The 13695-nt window shown below is 40.1% G+C and overlaps 1 protein-coding gene across 2 annotated transcripts in view; it reads right to left on the bottom strand.

Annotated features, from left to right (window-relative positions):
• Nucleotides 1–13695, bottom strand: part of LOC101936037 (V-type proton ATPase subunit S1-like) — an 87188-nt gene that overhangs the window by 65639 nt on the left and 7854 nt on the right. The window contains exon 2 of one of the 2 annotated variants that reach the window (XM_005305681.5): nucleotides 8289–8415. In XM_005305681.5, coding sequence (XP_005305738.2) covers nucleotides 8289–8383 — 95 coding nt within the window. In that variant the 5' untranslated portion in view covers nucleotides 8384–8415. Of the gene's footprint in view, nucleotides 1–8288; nucleotides 8431–13695 lie in introns of both variants that reach the window. The other variant, XM_024109106.3, reaches the window with a different exon arrangement.

Below are 13695 nucleotides of genomic sequence, written 5' to 3'. Positions count from 1 at the left end.
TGGGGGTTTGGATAAATTATCCTAGATTTGCCTATTTATTATATTTAGTGAAACCATTTGTTTTATAGAAGTACCATAGGTAGGTACGTAGGCAGCTATTTGGTAAAATATTATACATATTAGAAAAGTATATTTTCAATACAGAGGTAATGATGACACCTTGCTCTTTTAATACTTCACATTGTTCTGCTTCGGTGCAGAACTCTATGGAAAATCTGGCCCTAAATGACTTGTCTAAGGCAGTGGTGGACAACCTGAGCCTGAGAAGGAGCCAGAATTTACCAATGTACATTGCCAAAGAGCCACAGTAATACGCCAGCAGCCCTCCCATCAGCTCTCCTCCCCGCTCCTAGCGCCTCCCACTCACCAGCAGCCCTGCCGATCAGTTCCTCCCCCTCCCTCCCTGCACTTCCTGATTAGCTGTTTCGTGGTGTGCAGGAGACTCGGGGGGGGGGGGGGGAGGAGCGAGGGCACTGCAGGCTCAGGGGAGGGGACGAGAAGGGGTGGAGTGGGGGAAGGGCTTGTGGCAGAGTCAGGGGTTGAGCAGTGAGCACCCCCCGGACCATTGGAAAGTTGGCGCCTGTAGCTCCAGCCCAGGAATCGGTGCCTATACAAGGAGCTGCATATTAACTTCTGAAGAGCTGCGTGTGGCTCCGGAGCCACAGGTTGGCCATCCCTGGTCTAAGGTAATACTACAACTCTGGAAAAAACAGGAGTAGAACCTCAATCTTGCATCGTCTGGTCATATGCTTTAACCACTAAACCATGATAAATCAGTGTTCTTAGCCTGAATCAAATGAGTTCCATTGTAATGGACAACAGATGCACAATTTAGTATTTATTCAGCCTGCTATTATTGATTGTAACCTGAGCCACAGGTGAATATGAGAGCATAATTTTTTAATCGAGAACTGTTGCAAGGAGAATCCTTTCAGAGTCAATGCCTTTCATGGGTGAAAAGACTTTGGGTGTTCTGCCAGAATGGAGCTGAGATACTGGCAGTCAGGAAGCATAGTAGTCAGCTGAGAATATATTTCACTGTTGATTGCCAGTCGAAAGCAAACTATACTTCTCTGTAAGGCTTCCCAAAGTTTTGTGAGGAGTCAGCTCAGGGCAGTGGAGACAGTAAATTTATTATTATTATTATTTATTATTTATTTGGGAGCTCTTACCATTTGATATTTTCATATGCATGTTAAACCTCTTCATTTGTGCTTTGAAATTCATATTAACGAATATGCAGAAAGCCCAAGAGCTTAGAAATTGCTTCAGAGGTATGCTTGGAATTTTCAGAGACGGCAAACCCCATGATCTCAGCATCAGCCTTAAATATAAACTTTTAAAACAGCAGGGAAAGCCCCAAGGATTCACAATTATTATTCATATAGCGTTTTAGTGCCTCAGCTCAATACTGAACCTCTGAATTTTTTACATTTATATCAGCAAGATACAGCATTAAAATATTAAGGAAACTGATTACAGATTAATTTACGCAAAATTAGTAAATGTAATGTCTGAGGGCAGGGAGAAAGGACTGCAAATGTTTTAACAATTACCTTACAGCAAATCAAACAGTAGTTTAAAATCAGTTTCCCAAACAGCATTGGCAAAACTGTACAAAATAAATATTCACAGGATTATTCCAGAGCTTTTACATCTGCAATTAATTGAAAAATACATGACACAGGAAACAGAATTAAATTAGATTCTAAATCAGCATGGTAAAAATTGGTGGGTTTATTTTCTGTTTAGCTCAACACAGAAACAATACAAAGATGCTGGGAAGTTAATAAGCCCATTTTAAAATATGGCAGTGTTGGAATGGCTCACCATTCTTAGGCACTGCTCCTTTGATGGTTTTATGAGTTGGTGGTGCACCTTTTCTAAGATGATTTAGATTCTGAACAGTGAACTTCGATAACCCCAGCATCATTGCCGGAAATACAATCTACATAGGTTGGTTCTTATCTCTCCTGTTACTTCATTTTATTACATGTATTTTCACTTACAGTGTTGTGTGTGTCTGTGTGCGTGCACACACACATGGACTGCCTCAAAAAACAGAGACTTAATAAAACTGTGGCCCTGGAAACTTTACAAGTAGACTAAAATCTTTTTAAGGGCACACTGAAGCCACCAGAGAGACTGCCATCAACTTCAGGTGCTGAATAAGTAACATTAGTTCATACCTTAATGTGAACATTTGTTTAATATTCACATTAACCATATAATTTGCCTGTTTAATTTAAATCTCTTAATTGCAGTTGGCTGTGTGTGTTTACATATTTTACTGTCTGATTAAAGAAAGGGTGGGGAATAAGGCTCAGATGCCCTGCTTCCACCGCCAGGATGTAGCACAAGCCTGCAGGGGATGGGTAGAGGAAGGAGTGCTAAGCCTGCAGTTTGCTTCCCCCTCCCACTATCTCCACAGACATCCTGAACAGCCTGAATGTACAGTTTGGTTCTGTGATGGGAGAGTGAGGTATACAAGGATATTATCTGATCTGTCTTCTCTCTAGGGCCAGCTTGAGTTTGCACTGTGGTTTTAGTGGAAGCAAAGATTTCAATAAACCCTGTATCTTGGTCTGGGAGGAGGATAGACTATGATTTAATAAGGCTTTTACATCTCTGACTTATGATCCTATATACTCTTTGTAACTTACAGATAAAATCATTTTTAGAGTTTATTTTTTCATTTGTCTTTTTCAATCAGCAGGAGATTATTAGGCAAGCAATGATATTTTTGCCCCGTGCATTAGAACTAAGCAAGACCATAGCTAGTTAATAAAATTTCACTAGGAACCTGTAAATACAATCACTAGATATCAAGTTCACAGGTCACCAGTGCTAGTGGCAGAGGCAGAATGAAAATTAACGACTAATGGACCAGAATTTCAAAAAGGTACCGAAGCATCTTATTGTACGATATCACCATGGCAGCTGGATACTTTTATAGGTGAAAGAATACATTTGGAGTGGCAACCCAACAATGGCCTGATACAAAATGTAATCTTACAGTGGAGCATATTTGATTCTTCTGAGAAAAAACATCCCCAAGGAAGCTAAGGGATTACTCAACTTCTTTGTATTCACAGTATCACTTCCCTATGGCTATAAGTCAGAGTAGGTTTCCCTTTAAACTTATCACAACTATAAGAAAAACTATTATTTTAGTGCCGGGCCTTAACTCTTGCTCAAAGTCATTTATAATCTGCATCCACTGTACAAAGAGTCTCCTCCGGTCTCGGCATAATGCTGGGTGGTTATTGGAAAATGTGAAATGTTTTCACTGACTGTAAGCAAAGAACATTCCTATGACAAGATGCACTTAGCTTTACAATTTTGGTGAAATCCATGTCATTGCAGCACCTAAGCTATTCCTACCTCATCTTTCTCGAAGGCCAGGTCTACACTACCCCCCTAATTCGAACTAAGGTACGCAACTTCAGCTACGTGAATAACGTAGCTGAAGTTCGAAGTACCTTAGTTCGAACTTACCTTGGTCCACACTCGGCAGGCAGGCTCCCCCGTCGACTCAGCGGTACTCCTCTCGCCGAGCTGGAGTACCGCAGTCGACGGCGAGCACTTCCGGGTTCGACTTATCGCGTCCAGACTAGACGCGATAAGTCGAACCCAGAAGTTCGATTGCCAGCCGCCGAACTAGCGGGTAAGTGTAGCCAAGGCCGAAGATTGCTGTTAGAAATACTAGGATGTTGTCAAATTGTTTATATGCATTATAGAAGAGATCATTTTTAATGTATTGAAGTTTCAGTAAGGATTGGTGTTAAATGCATTTTATACTTTGCACACTGTGTACATTTGGAATTTCAGGTTTCTCAGATCAGTGTATAGTGTCTGACATTAGAATAGCTTTCATAAAAAGGCTTCCATGTAATCTGACACTAGAGAAATTTTGAAATGTGTTACTAATTATTGCTAGTGCTTTACAAACATTAATATTTTTCATAACATCCGTGTGAAACGGGTACAATAAGTTTTATTAGGCTCAATCCTGCTCCACTTGAAGGCAAGGATAATTTTGCCATTGATTTCAATGAGAGTAAGAAATGGACCCACTGACACCATTTTACAGATGAGGAAACTGAGACAGAGAGAAGCGACTTCCTCAAGAGCACAGAAAGATTCAGTGTCATTGATGATTTTACAACTCAGCCATTGCTGCCTCCTAATCCTGCTTACTTCATACTACTAAACCCTAGTATGCTTTTAAATGTAGATCTTATCAAATGGTACTTGAAGGGATGCTGATCACAATTCAACATCCTTACTCAACTACTGTCTACACTCGCCTTAAGATTTTATTTGTTTTAATGTTTTTATTTGGAAATAGTTGGTTGCATCAATATGGTTAGTTACCAGTTTAAAAAAATACTTGAACTCTTAATCTGTGCGTCCCAATGTGTGTTGGTTAAGGACACGGGCCAAATTCTGCTCTCAGTTACACCAGTGTAAGTGAGAGCAGAATATGCCTCACCATTATATATAGAAGTTTTTGCTTGGGTCAAATTTTACTCTCAGAGAGCTGTGTACAGCTCCTATTGAAGATAATTTGATTTTTGTATGTTTAGCCCCAGGGTAGCATTTGTCTCTCACTCATTTTAAGGGCTCACGCCCTCTGCAGAGTTTACTCATTGACAGAAGGGGGTAAATCCCCTGGTCTTTCAGTGAGCACTTTGGGTGATAAATTTAGGAACAATTAAAATTAAACTAACCCCCCCCCCAAAGAATTACCCACTGCCAAAACAAAGCTAATGAGCTGCAAAGGAAGATTATCACAGAAGAGAAGAACAGGCTAGAGAGGTAACACAAAAAGATTCAATTTTAAAGTTGGCTACTGCAGGTGCGGTTCACCATATAAAAGAGCATATGGAGCCAGGATAAATTCCTAATTACTCTTTCCAAACTTGTAACCGGCAGAGTGGTTGTGAATGGGTCCACTTCCTAACATGGAATATTTACTCATTCTAGACAGGGCCGGCTCCAGGGTATTGGCTGCCCCAAGCAGCCACAAAAAAAAAAAAAAAAAAAAAAAAAAGCCGCGATTGCGATCTGCGGCGGCAATTCGGCGGAAGGTCCTTCGCTCCTAGCGGGAGTGAGGGACCGTCCGCCGAATTGCCGCCGAATAGCTGGACCTGCCGCCCCTGTCCGGAGTGGCCGCCCCAAGCACCAGCTAGCCAAGCTGGTGCCTGGAGCCGGCCCTGATTCTAGAGGTGGAGGGAGAGGTAGCAAAACAGCAGAAAATGATGAGCATGGCTTTTTACATCTCCATGTTTACAGCCACCAGCTCTGTGCCCACCATTCTTTCCCTAAAATGTGATTTTTTTTTAAACCAAGTGAAGATTGGAATGATAAATAAAACCCTTTAAAACATCTGCTTTTCTATTTCTTCTGGGTTGTGTTCATAGACCCGTCATGGTCAAACCTTTAAGGAAAAATCTTGCAGAAACTAAAGGATGAAACCACCAAGATTCTATAGAACTAATTATAAAACCTATTGCACAACTTGTGTTAATTTGAACAGATTGGATTTTAAAGGGACATTGAAATATGTTCAGTCCCAAATGTTATAAACCATGTCATATACCAGTAGTTTCATATTCAGTTAATGAGCGCCTCTTTCCTTGGTTTAGTTTTAATATCTTTGGGGCTTAGAGTAATAAAAACCTGTTACTCTTGGTTTAAGGTTCAAACAAAGCTGTGCAGAAGAACCATAACTGCAGTGTTTAAAACCAGAATTATGAACAGAGATATCCAGGAAAGCTTTCGTTATTAGAAAGTTCCTCTTTTAAAATACTGCATGTAGAATTTGAAGCCAAGCGTATACAACAATGTCCCTTTCATGCAAACCAAAGTTACTGCTGCTTCTGCTTTATTTTTTTAAACTAATATACATCTGTTATTTACTTCATTTGCATTTACCAAGAAATAATTTCTCCCACACCAAACATTGCATTTTCAAAATGCAAAAGGTCATGGATATAGGTACATTTCCTCCTGAAAAAGTTGTAGGCATATAAACATGAAGCTGGTTTCACTACATTGCCTGCCTGATTTTCTTGCTGCTGATCCTGAATAAACTGTATTGAACAAGTTGCTAACCGCTTGCTAGTGAAAAGTTTGTTTTCATTACTACTATGAACTCTTGCTTTCTGAACACTCCTTACCTTGCAATAACTTTTGTTTAAACACAACAGCAGCAGCACCTTGTTTATACTGACAACAGATGCAGTATTTACAAGAAATAAAAAGCAGGACAAAGGAGATATGGATTCATTTTTCAGTAATTTAGGAACATTTTTTCTTAAAAAATGAACTATTGCCCAAATCTACTTTTTTTTTCAATACACAATTTTAGATCTCTTCCAGTTGTCTATTTTAAAGATTCATAAATTAATCAACTTCCACTACCTCCAATGTAGTACAAGCTCCTGAAATTAAAGATTCATCTTTTACTTTCCTTCAGAAAAGAAAACACATAGCTAACTAATTTAATTTCATTCTCTGTAGTTATATCTGCATTTTTCCTACACCTCTACTCCCCAGGGACCAAAGGTGCAATTTCCACAGATGCCTTAGTGTAGTACTGACATTTATCAAGTGTGGTGATAATCAGTAATGTTATAAAAGACACAATGACCAAAACACATTTGAGAGAGAAACAGCACAAAATTTCACACACTCACATCTGTTTTCAAATGCAATCCCTCTACTGCCTTCATCTCCACAGTATCACATTTCACAGAATGAAAGGGCATCAAAGAACTCTATATTGAAACAGCATTTTGCACAGAGAGATATTCATTGCACTGAAAAGCTTATAATTAAAACCCTGAATTTACACAGTATACTATTTCTGCATAAACTTACTCGTTTCTCAAAACGAAAGTAAATTAAGAGGCAAATGCAAATAAAATCAAGACACCTTTTCACAAAGAACCCCTATTCAATCTGTCACATCTTGAGTCAGCCCTGTACTCTCTCACAGAACACAAAGGTGGTCAAATGTACTCAGGGGAAGGGCTGCTCCATCTCTAAGAGGAGTTTTAACTTTAAGAACTCATGGCTGTAAAGAAGGGGACTGAATTTCTTGCAAGGATTCCACGCCTACCACTGGCAGTAACGTAGATCAGTGATGTCATGAAGCTAATAAGAGCAAGGCAGAGAGTCATTAGGAAATAGTTTGAAAATAACTTGGATGAACTTTATTACATTTCAAGCATGGTCAGATGGATGGTTATTATTATTTACATCACAGTGCCTAGAGGCCACAACTGAGTTCAGGGGGCCTGTTTTGCTAGGCATCATACATACATATGTACATAGAATAAAAGTCTCTGCCCTCAGGATTTACAATCTAAATAGACAAGACAAAGGAAGTAAGGCACAGAGATTAAGTGATTTATACAGGCCTAAAGTCAGACAGCAAGTCTGTCTATGGTACAACAGGTCTATTGTTAACTTTGTCCTCCAGAATAACCTCCTTCATCCTTGCTTAGATCTGGTTCAGAAGTGCTTGTGACCTTGCAAGTCATTTTGGATTCTTTCTTTGAAGTCTCTCACTTGTCAGGTTCAAAAGTCTCATGACCTCCTAAGTACATTCAAATCCTTCACATTCAAGCATCTCCCATGCACTTTCAAAACCAAACCAGTATGATGCCACAAGTTCTACTAACCATCTGACATAATGCACACTGTAACATGTGTTCTTTTACATGCAAAAAAAAGCTACATTAAAAACAACATCAAGGTGCAAAATCAGGCACTCAAAAGTTAGGAAATACCAGAATTACGATTGTCTGTATAACCTTAATTCAACCTCCTTGTGTGTATGCATTATGATACAGTCTTTAATACATCTTCTTCTTAGTGTATGCAAAACATGCCTCTGGTGGCACATGACCAGGATTTATCACCGAATTTGGTCCGCTGGTTGGATCATTAGCTTCCCCGGTTCAGGTCGGGTACTGACAGGGAGTGCAACGTGAATGCTGATCCATGCCCTACTTTAATGACATAGAATCATAGGACTTGAAGGAACCTCAAGATGTCTTCTAGTCCAGTCCCCTGCACTCAAGGCAGGACTAAGTAGTATCTAGACCCTAGTGTCTCATATATTGTACATTGGATCACAGTCTCGGGAAGGGCAGAGCAGACATGATCATGTGTGATTTGTTGCGCGCGCGCACACACACACACACACACACACACACCCCATTTGTTCTGGTAAAGCAATTGCATAAAGACTGCTAGATGTTTTAATTTCTCACCTGTGAGTTGACCAGAGCAGCATAGGTACATGGTCCACAGACAGAGCCAATTTGAGCAGCACAGCGAGGGAGAAGAACAGCCGGACTAGGGCCATGATCCCACTCAGGTTAGTATATGACTGACTAGCTGCAAAGAAAAAAACTGAACATAAGATGAAGGAAGCTGGATTTTCCAGTTTAATCAGCAGTATCTGGATACAGCTAGAAAACTGGTTGGGCCTGTTTTATGTCAACAATATAAACATTCAAAACATCCATTTCATTATGTCAAACAACGGTGCTAGAATTTCTGAATAACTTTCAGTGCTTCGGTGGAAATGGCCCATGAACTGTACATGCCTTGAATCCATACACAGACCTCTTAACAGATCGTTCCTCAGTACAGTGTTCATGAGGCCCAAATTTATTCCAGACCCACTGTTTTCTCACTCACTATTACTGTAATTTATTAGTTAATTAATAACTGAATTATTAAACCCTGAAATGGAGTTTAAAGAAAACTTTCCTCATGTTGAAGAAAAAGAATCCCATATATTTCTATTTTCTTCCTCTACTATTTATTACCATGTCCCTAAGCTTTTCACTGATTGTAGAAGCTGGTGTCACACATAGGTGTTGGCAGGTTTGAAAGCTGCAGTATATCTAGACATTGCAGCTTCCAGCAAGGAGAAAGAGAGTAAGAAAGTGGTGAAATTGGAACTTAACTAAAACATGGAATTGTTTAATTATCCTTTACTGGGGAAGATGCTGATCCATAAATTAAGAATGGCAAAAGTCAAACCAAATTACAATGTTCTCAGGACGTGGTATGACTTAAATACCTTAAAAACCAAATAGAAGATTAGAATGGTTATAGGAATTTCTTCTACCCCATCATCACAAGCCCCTGGTTTCTTTCTTTTTTAAATGCTGCCCCTACCTCCTTCAATGACAGAGCTGCAGCCAAGTCATGCTTCTGCATTTGAGAGTCACCTGTCTGGCTTTAAGATTAAGCTAGATAAGTTTATGGAGGGAATGGTTTAATGGGATAACATGATTTAGTCAAATCAACAGTGTGCCATCGCTGGTAAATAGTATCAATGGCCAATGAGGGTCTGGCTGGAGAATCTTGCCTACATGCTCGGGGTTCTACTGATCGCCATATTTGGGGTCGGGAAGGAATTTTCCTCCAGGGTAGATTGGCAGAGGCTCTGGAGGTTTTTCGCCTTCCTTCGCAGCATGGGGCAGGGGTCGCTAGCTGGAGGATTCTCTGCTACTTGAAGTCTCTAAACCACAGGATTTGGGGACTTCAACAGTAGAGTCAAGGGAAAGGGGTTGGGACGGCTTTGTGGCCTGCATCATGCGGGAGGTCAGACTAGATGATCATAATGGTCCCTTCTGACCTTAAAGTCTATGAGTCTATCATGTGCACTATAGGCATGCATGGGACTTTCCAATCAGAATAAAAGATGTGGTCCCAACTTTTAGTAGGTTATGAGCGCAATTACATCAAGGACCTAACAGAAAATGACAACAGACCATTGAGAGCAGCCATGCGGAAAGGGCAGGGGACAAGTTATTAGTAAATGCAAGAAGGAGAACTACTCTTGGAGATGGCAATTTTTGCCATGCAGAGCAAATCATGGGGCTGAGTAGTTGTGAAAGCTCTTTGTGGGTTATTTTGGTGGTTTAAACATTCATTTAATATTCACTTTAACTATTTGAAATCCTGGATTTGGTGGATTATTGATAAAAGGCTTCCAAGAAGGAGAGGGTTGAATGGAAAGCAGGATGGAGGGAGAAAGAAGCAGGAGGTAATAGGCCCAAAGCATAAGAAACAGCATGAAGAAGGTGGGAGAGCGATTCTGGGGGAAACTATTGGGAAGAGGAAGGGAAGCTTGAGTGGAGTGGAGTGAAGTGAAGTGAATAAGGGTCAGTCAGAATGTGAGCTGAAGTTGTACAGAGCTCGAAAGGTAAACCCCAGTGTCTTGAATTCATGTGACTCTCTTGATGTAGTGTACTGTTTATTGTTGTACAGTTTATGTATAATGTAAGGCAATTTGTTCATATGCTAGTGTAAAATCAGCTGTGATACAAGAGGAAAGCTACATTAAAAAAACCCAGCAATCCTCCTTGTCTCTTACACTCTATGCCCTCTTACTTTTATCTTTTAGGCCTTAAACCCCCCGACCCCGGCAGCTTTTACCACCTTCCATTTCCCGAAGTGATGGGTTGGCTGTGAATTATAACAACAAAATAGTGCAGATCAGTGTAAGGCAGGGCAAGTGAGCCAATGCAAGACTAAATGGGAGAGAGGGAAGAACTGGAGCTTTCAGAGAAGAATTTAGTACAAGCTCAAGAAGTTCAGTCAGAGCAAGCAAAGTACTCAGTTGGCTCTAGGAATGGACAACCTCTCGCTGGTTCTGACTAGGCTGAGCAAATGTATTTTTCGGTTTGTTGATGTCACTAGGCATAGCTACCAGGTAACTCGGTGGGGATGGAAGGCCATAAGTGCCGATGAAACCCCCCTGCTCTGGGTCTAAGTGAGCCACAGTAACTCCATCTTGTGACCCTTAACTTACCTACATGCTGACAGCCTAAAAGCAGAATATGTAATGGTCAGCTTTTTAGCAGACAGCTGCAGTTTCGCTCACACTACAGAAGCAGTAGTGATAACGAGGGGAAAGGAGGAGGGAAAGGCCTACTACGTAGAGCTTGCAAGGTCGAAGATAAGCATGCGGATGAGAACTTTTCTAACACGCCACAATGTAATGCCCGCTGTAACCAAGGGAGGGGTAAGGGAGGACAGAACAAAGGCTTACTCAAACAGCTTGGAATATAAAATGGAAAACTTGCTTGTATTTGCTGCGCGCTTGATTTGAGACATGCTGGTCTCCTAGTGCCTATTCAGAGCTCTTGAATAAATTTGGTTTGCTTCTCCACCCTGGTGTGTCTATTGGTGCGACGCACATCGGGCAACGAACCCTGTTGCCCCCTCCGGCCCTCTGGGCCGGCAACAGGTTCATTGGACCAAACTGAAATATCTGAAAATATTCCAGTTTGATTTGAACCAAAATCTATTTTTCTTGAAACAAAAAATTGAAAAAATCTCTTTTCAAGTCAATTCAATGTTTTGAGTCAACTGAAAACAAATTTTTTGACTTTTTGTATTGATTCAGACATTTTGAATGTTTTACACTCTTTTTAATTAGCCAGATGTCAATTTGAAATGCTATTTTGAAAGTTGAAACAAAATATTTTGACTTTTTATGAATAAAACTGTTGAAATGAAATGTTTTGATTCTTTTGAAAAGATTTCCCCCTCTCCTCCCCTCATTTTTTGCCTCATTCTGAACCTTTTGCCTCATTCAACATGAATTTGACTAATAGGATTAGGGACCCGGAAAATGTTTTTTTCGATTAAAACACTATTTGTCAAAAAAAAAAATCACTCAATTCTCTAGCACTCTTCATTGGACCACATAGCCATGGCTTTGACTTGCCCATAGCAGGTCTAGAATGTTCCTGAATTGTGCATGTATGTGCCTACTGTCCAAAAAGCTACTGAAATCTTAAAAAAATAAAAGCCTAAATTACAGCTATTCTGCTGCTAGAGCACAAGAAGAAAGGCAGAAAGATTTATAATCTGAGAATACATGATGGGGTGATGTTAAGGGTACAAAATGTTATTGGTAAGAGTTCAGGATGTTATCTTTGGGAGGCCTACTTAGAGCCCTTTATTGTTGCAGGTGAAATGCAAGAAGAATAGAAAGAATTCTTTCCATTTTAGCAATACATGCCGAATGTCCTGAGGGGCCAGTCCAAGAGAAACAGCCAGCATATTATTACATTAAAGCTTCTTGGATTCTATCACATCCATTCCTTCTTGGATTGGGAGCTCATGCTCAGCTGTGACACCATTGGTTTTCACTGTGCAGGCAACAAACTCTTTGCAAAACTGCCTAACAGGAAAAAAAAGGCATTTACCTAGACCCCCTTTTCTCTGCGTATCAAAAGCTAGCTCCAATGGGGCTTCACCCGCACTCAGCAATCTGAAAAGGGCTGGACTTTTGGAAGCTATGCAGAACAATACAAAATGTAAACTAATAATGGACTGAATCCCCATCTTAACCTATAAGTCATAAGAGTCATGTGAGCACACACTGGGAGGTGTGTGCGGTTTCTCAGATGACTCCTTATGCCAAACAGAAGAGAGAGAGGAAATCATTGAGATAAGGTGTAAAGGCACTTAGGCCTGCTGCCTAAAACATTTTTGATCTGTGTGGGTCATAAAAGGAAAGGAGAAACTAGTACAATGGAGGGAATCATAGGGGAAGAATGTGTTGTGTCTCTCTCCACATCCCCTCCCAGCTATCAAGAGCTGGAGGGTGGATTACCCAATGGTTTGAGTTGACGCTTTGTTTTAAATGAAGTAAGCCCTGAAGAAAGGAATGTGAAGAAAATAGTAGTTGGGACTGTATTTTGCCATCCTCAGCAAATCTGGCTTGCATGCAGTTGTAAATACATTTGCTCCCTTTCCTTACTTTGACTTTTCGTTCCTAAAAATAAAACTGTCATTACATAAATAATAAAGAAAGATATGGTCAGGTGCAAGAGAGGCATAACAGAAACTGGGGAGAGAGAGTTTTCACAAAAGATGACTTACCAAGACTGAACTAGAATGTGAGGAGTGCTCATTGGTTCATTTATCTGGCTAGAAGGTGCACAGATAGGAGCCTACATGTCTAGATTGATGCTATCTAATAAGAAAACACATATTTTACTACTATATTTTCCCTGGATACTTCCTGATTTGCACATAAACTAAATCCCATATTTAGACACCCCTGAACATTGGGGTGTTTGAAATTCAGCACGAATTCCAAATTTTGTGACCCAGACTAATCTGTTTTTTAAGTGTTATTACAGTTTTATAATGAAGAAAGAAGAAAATGTTACCTTTGTCAGCTCTCTAGCTACAATTAGTTTATTACATGAAAAGGATATAAAGGCTCATTTCCCAAGCCCATATTTAATTTCTACTCATAAACCCACACCCACCCATTTCCCCAGATTTATATGTTTTCTTTTTCAATCCTGTGCAGTCTGTAACCCACCTACCTCAACCTGTCAAAGCGCAAACAGAGGACACAAGAAAAATAGTAAGCAAGGTAGACTGAAGTGATGTAGGCTTAATTTCTTTTGCATCTAAATCCTTCTTTTAAAAAAAAATCTACTTTATAATTCTGCATTCCTGATGTAAATAATTCTGAACAGAAAAAGTCTGAATGCCAGATTTGTGTGGGACGAAGTTAAATTTAGGACCCTAAGTTAGGAAGAGAGGGATATCTTTTGTAAAGGAGGACAATTTATGGGTATGATAAGCTAACATTTGTGAACGGAATGTCTGTAGACAGGGAAAAAAAGA

The sequence above is a fragment of the Chrysemys picta genome, chromosome 1 (genome assembly GCF_011386835.1).
Source record: "Chrysemys picta bellii isolate R12L10 chromosome 1, ASM1138683v2, whole genome shotgun sequence".
In the NCBI taxonomy this organism is placed as follows: Eukaryota; Metazoa; Chordata; order Testudines; family Emydidae; genus Chrysemys; species Chrysemys picta.
The sequence above is the reverse complement of the archived record's forward strand: the minus strand, read 5'-3'. Positions and strand labels throughout refer to the sequence as shown.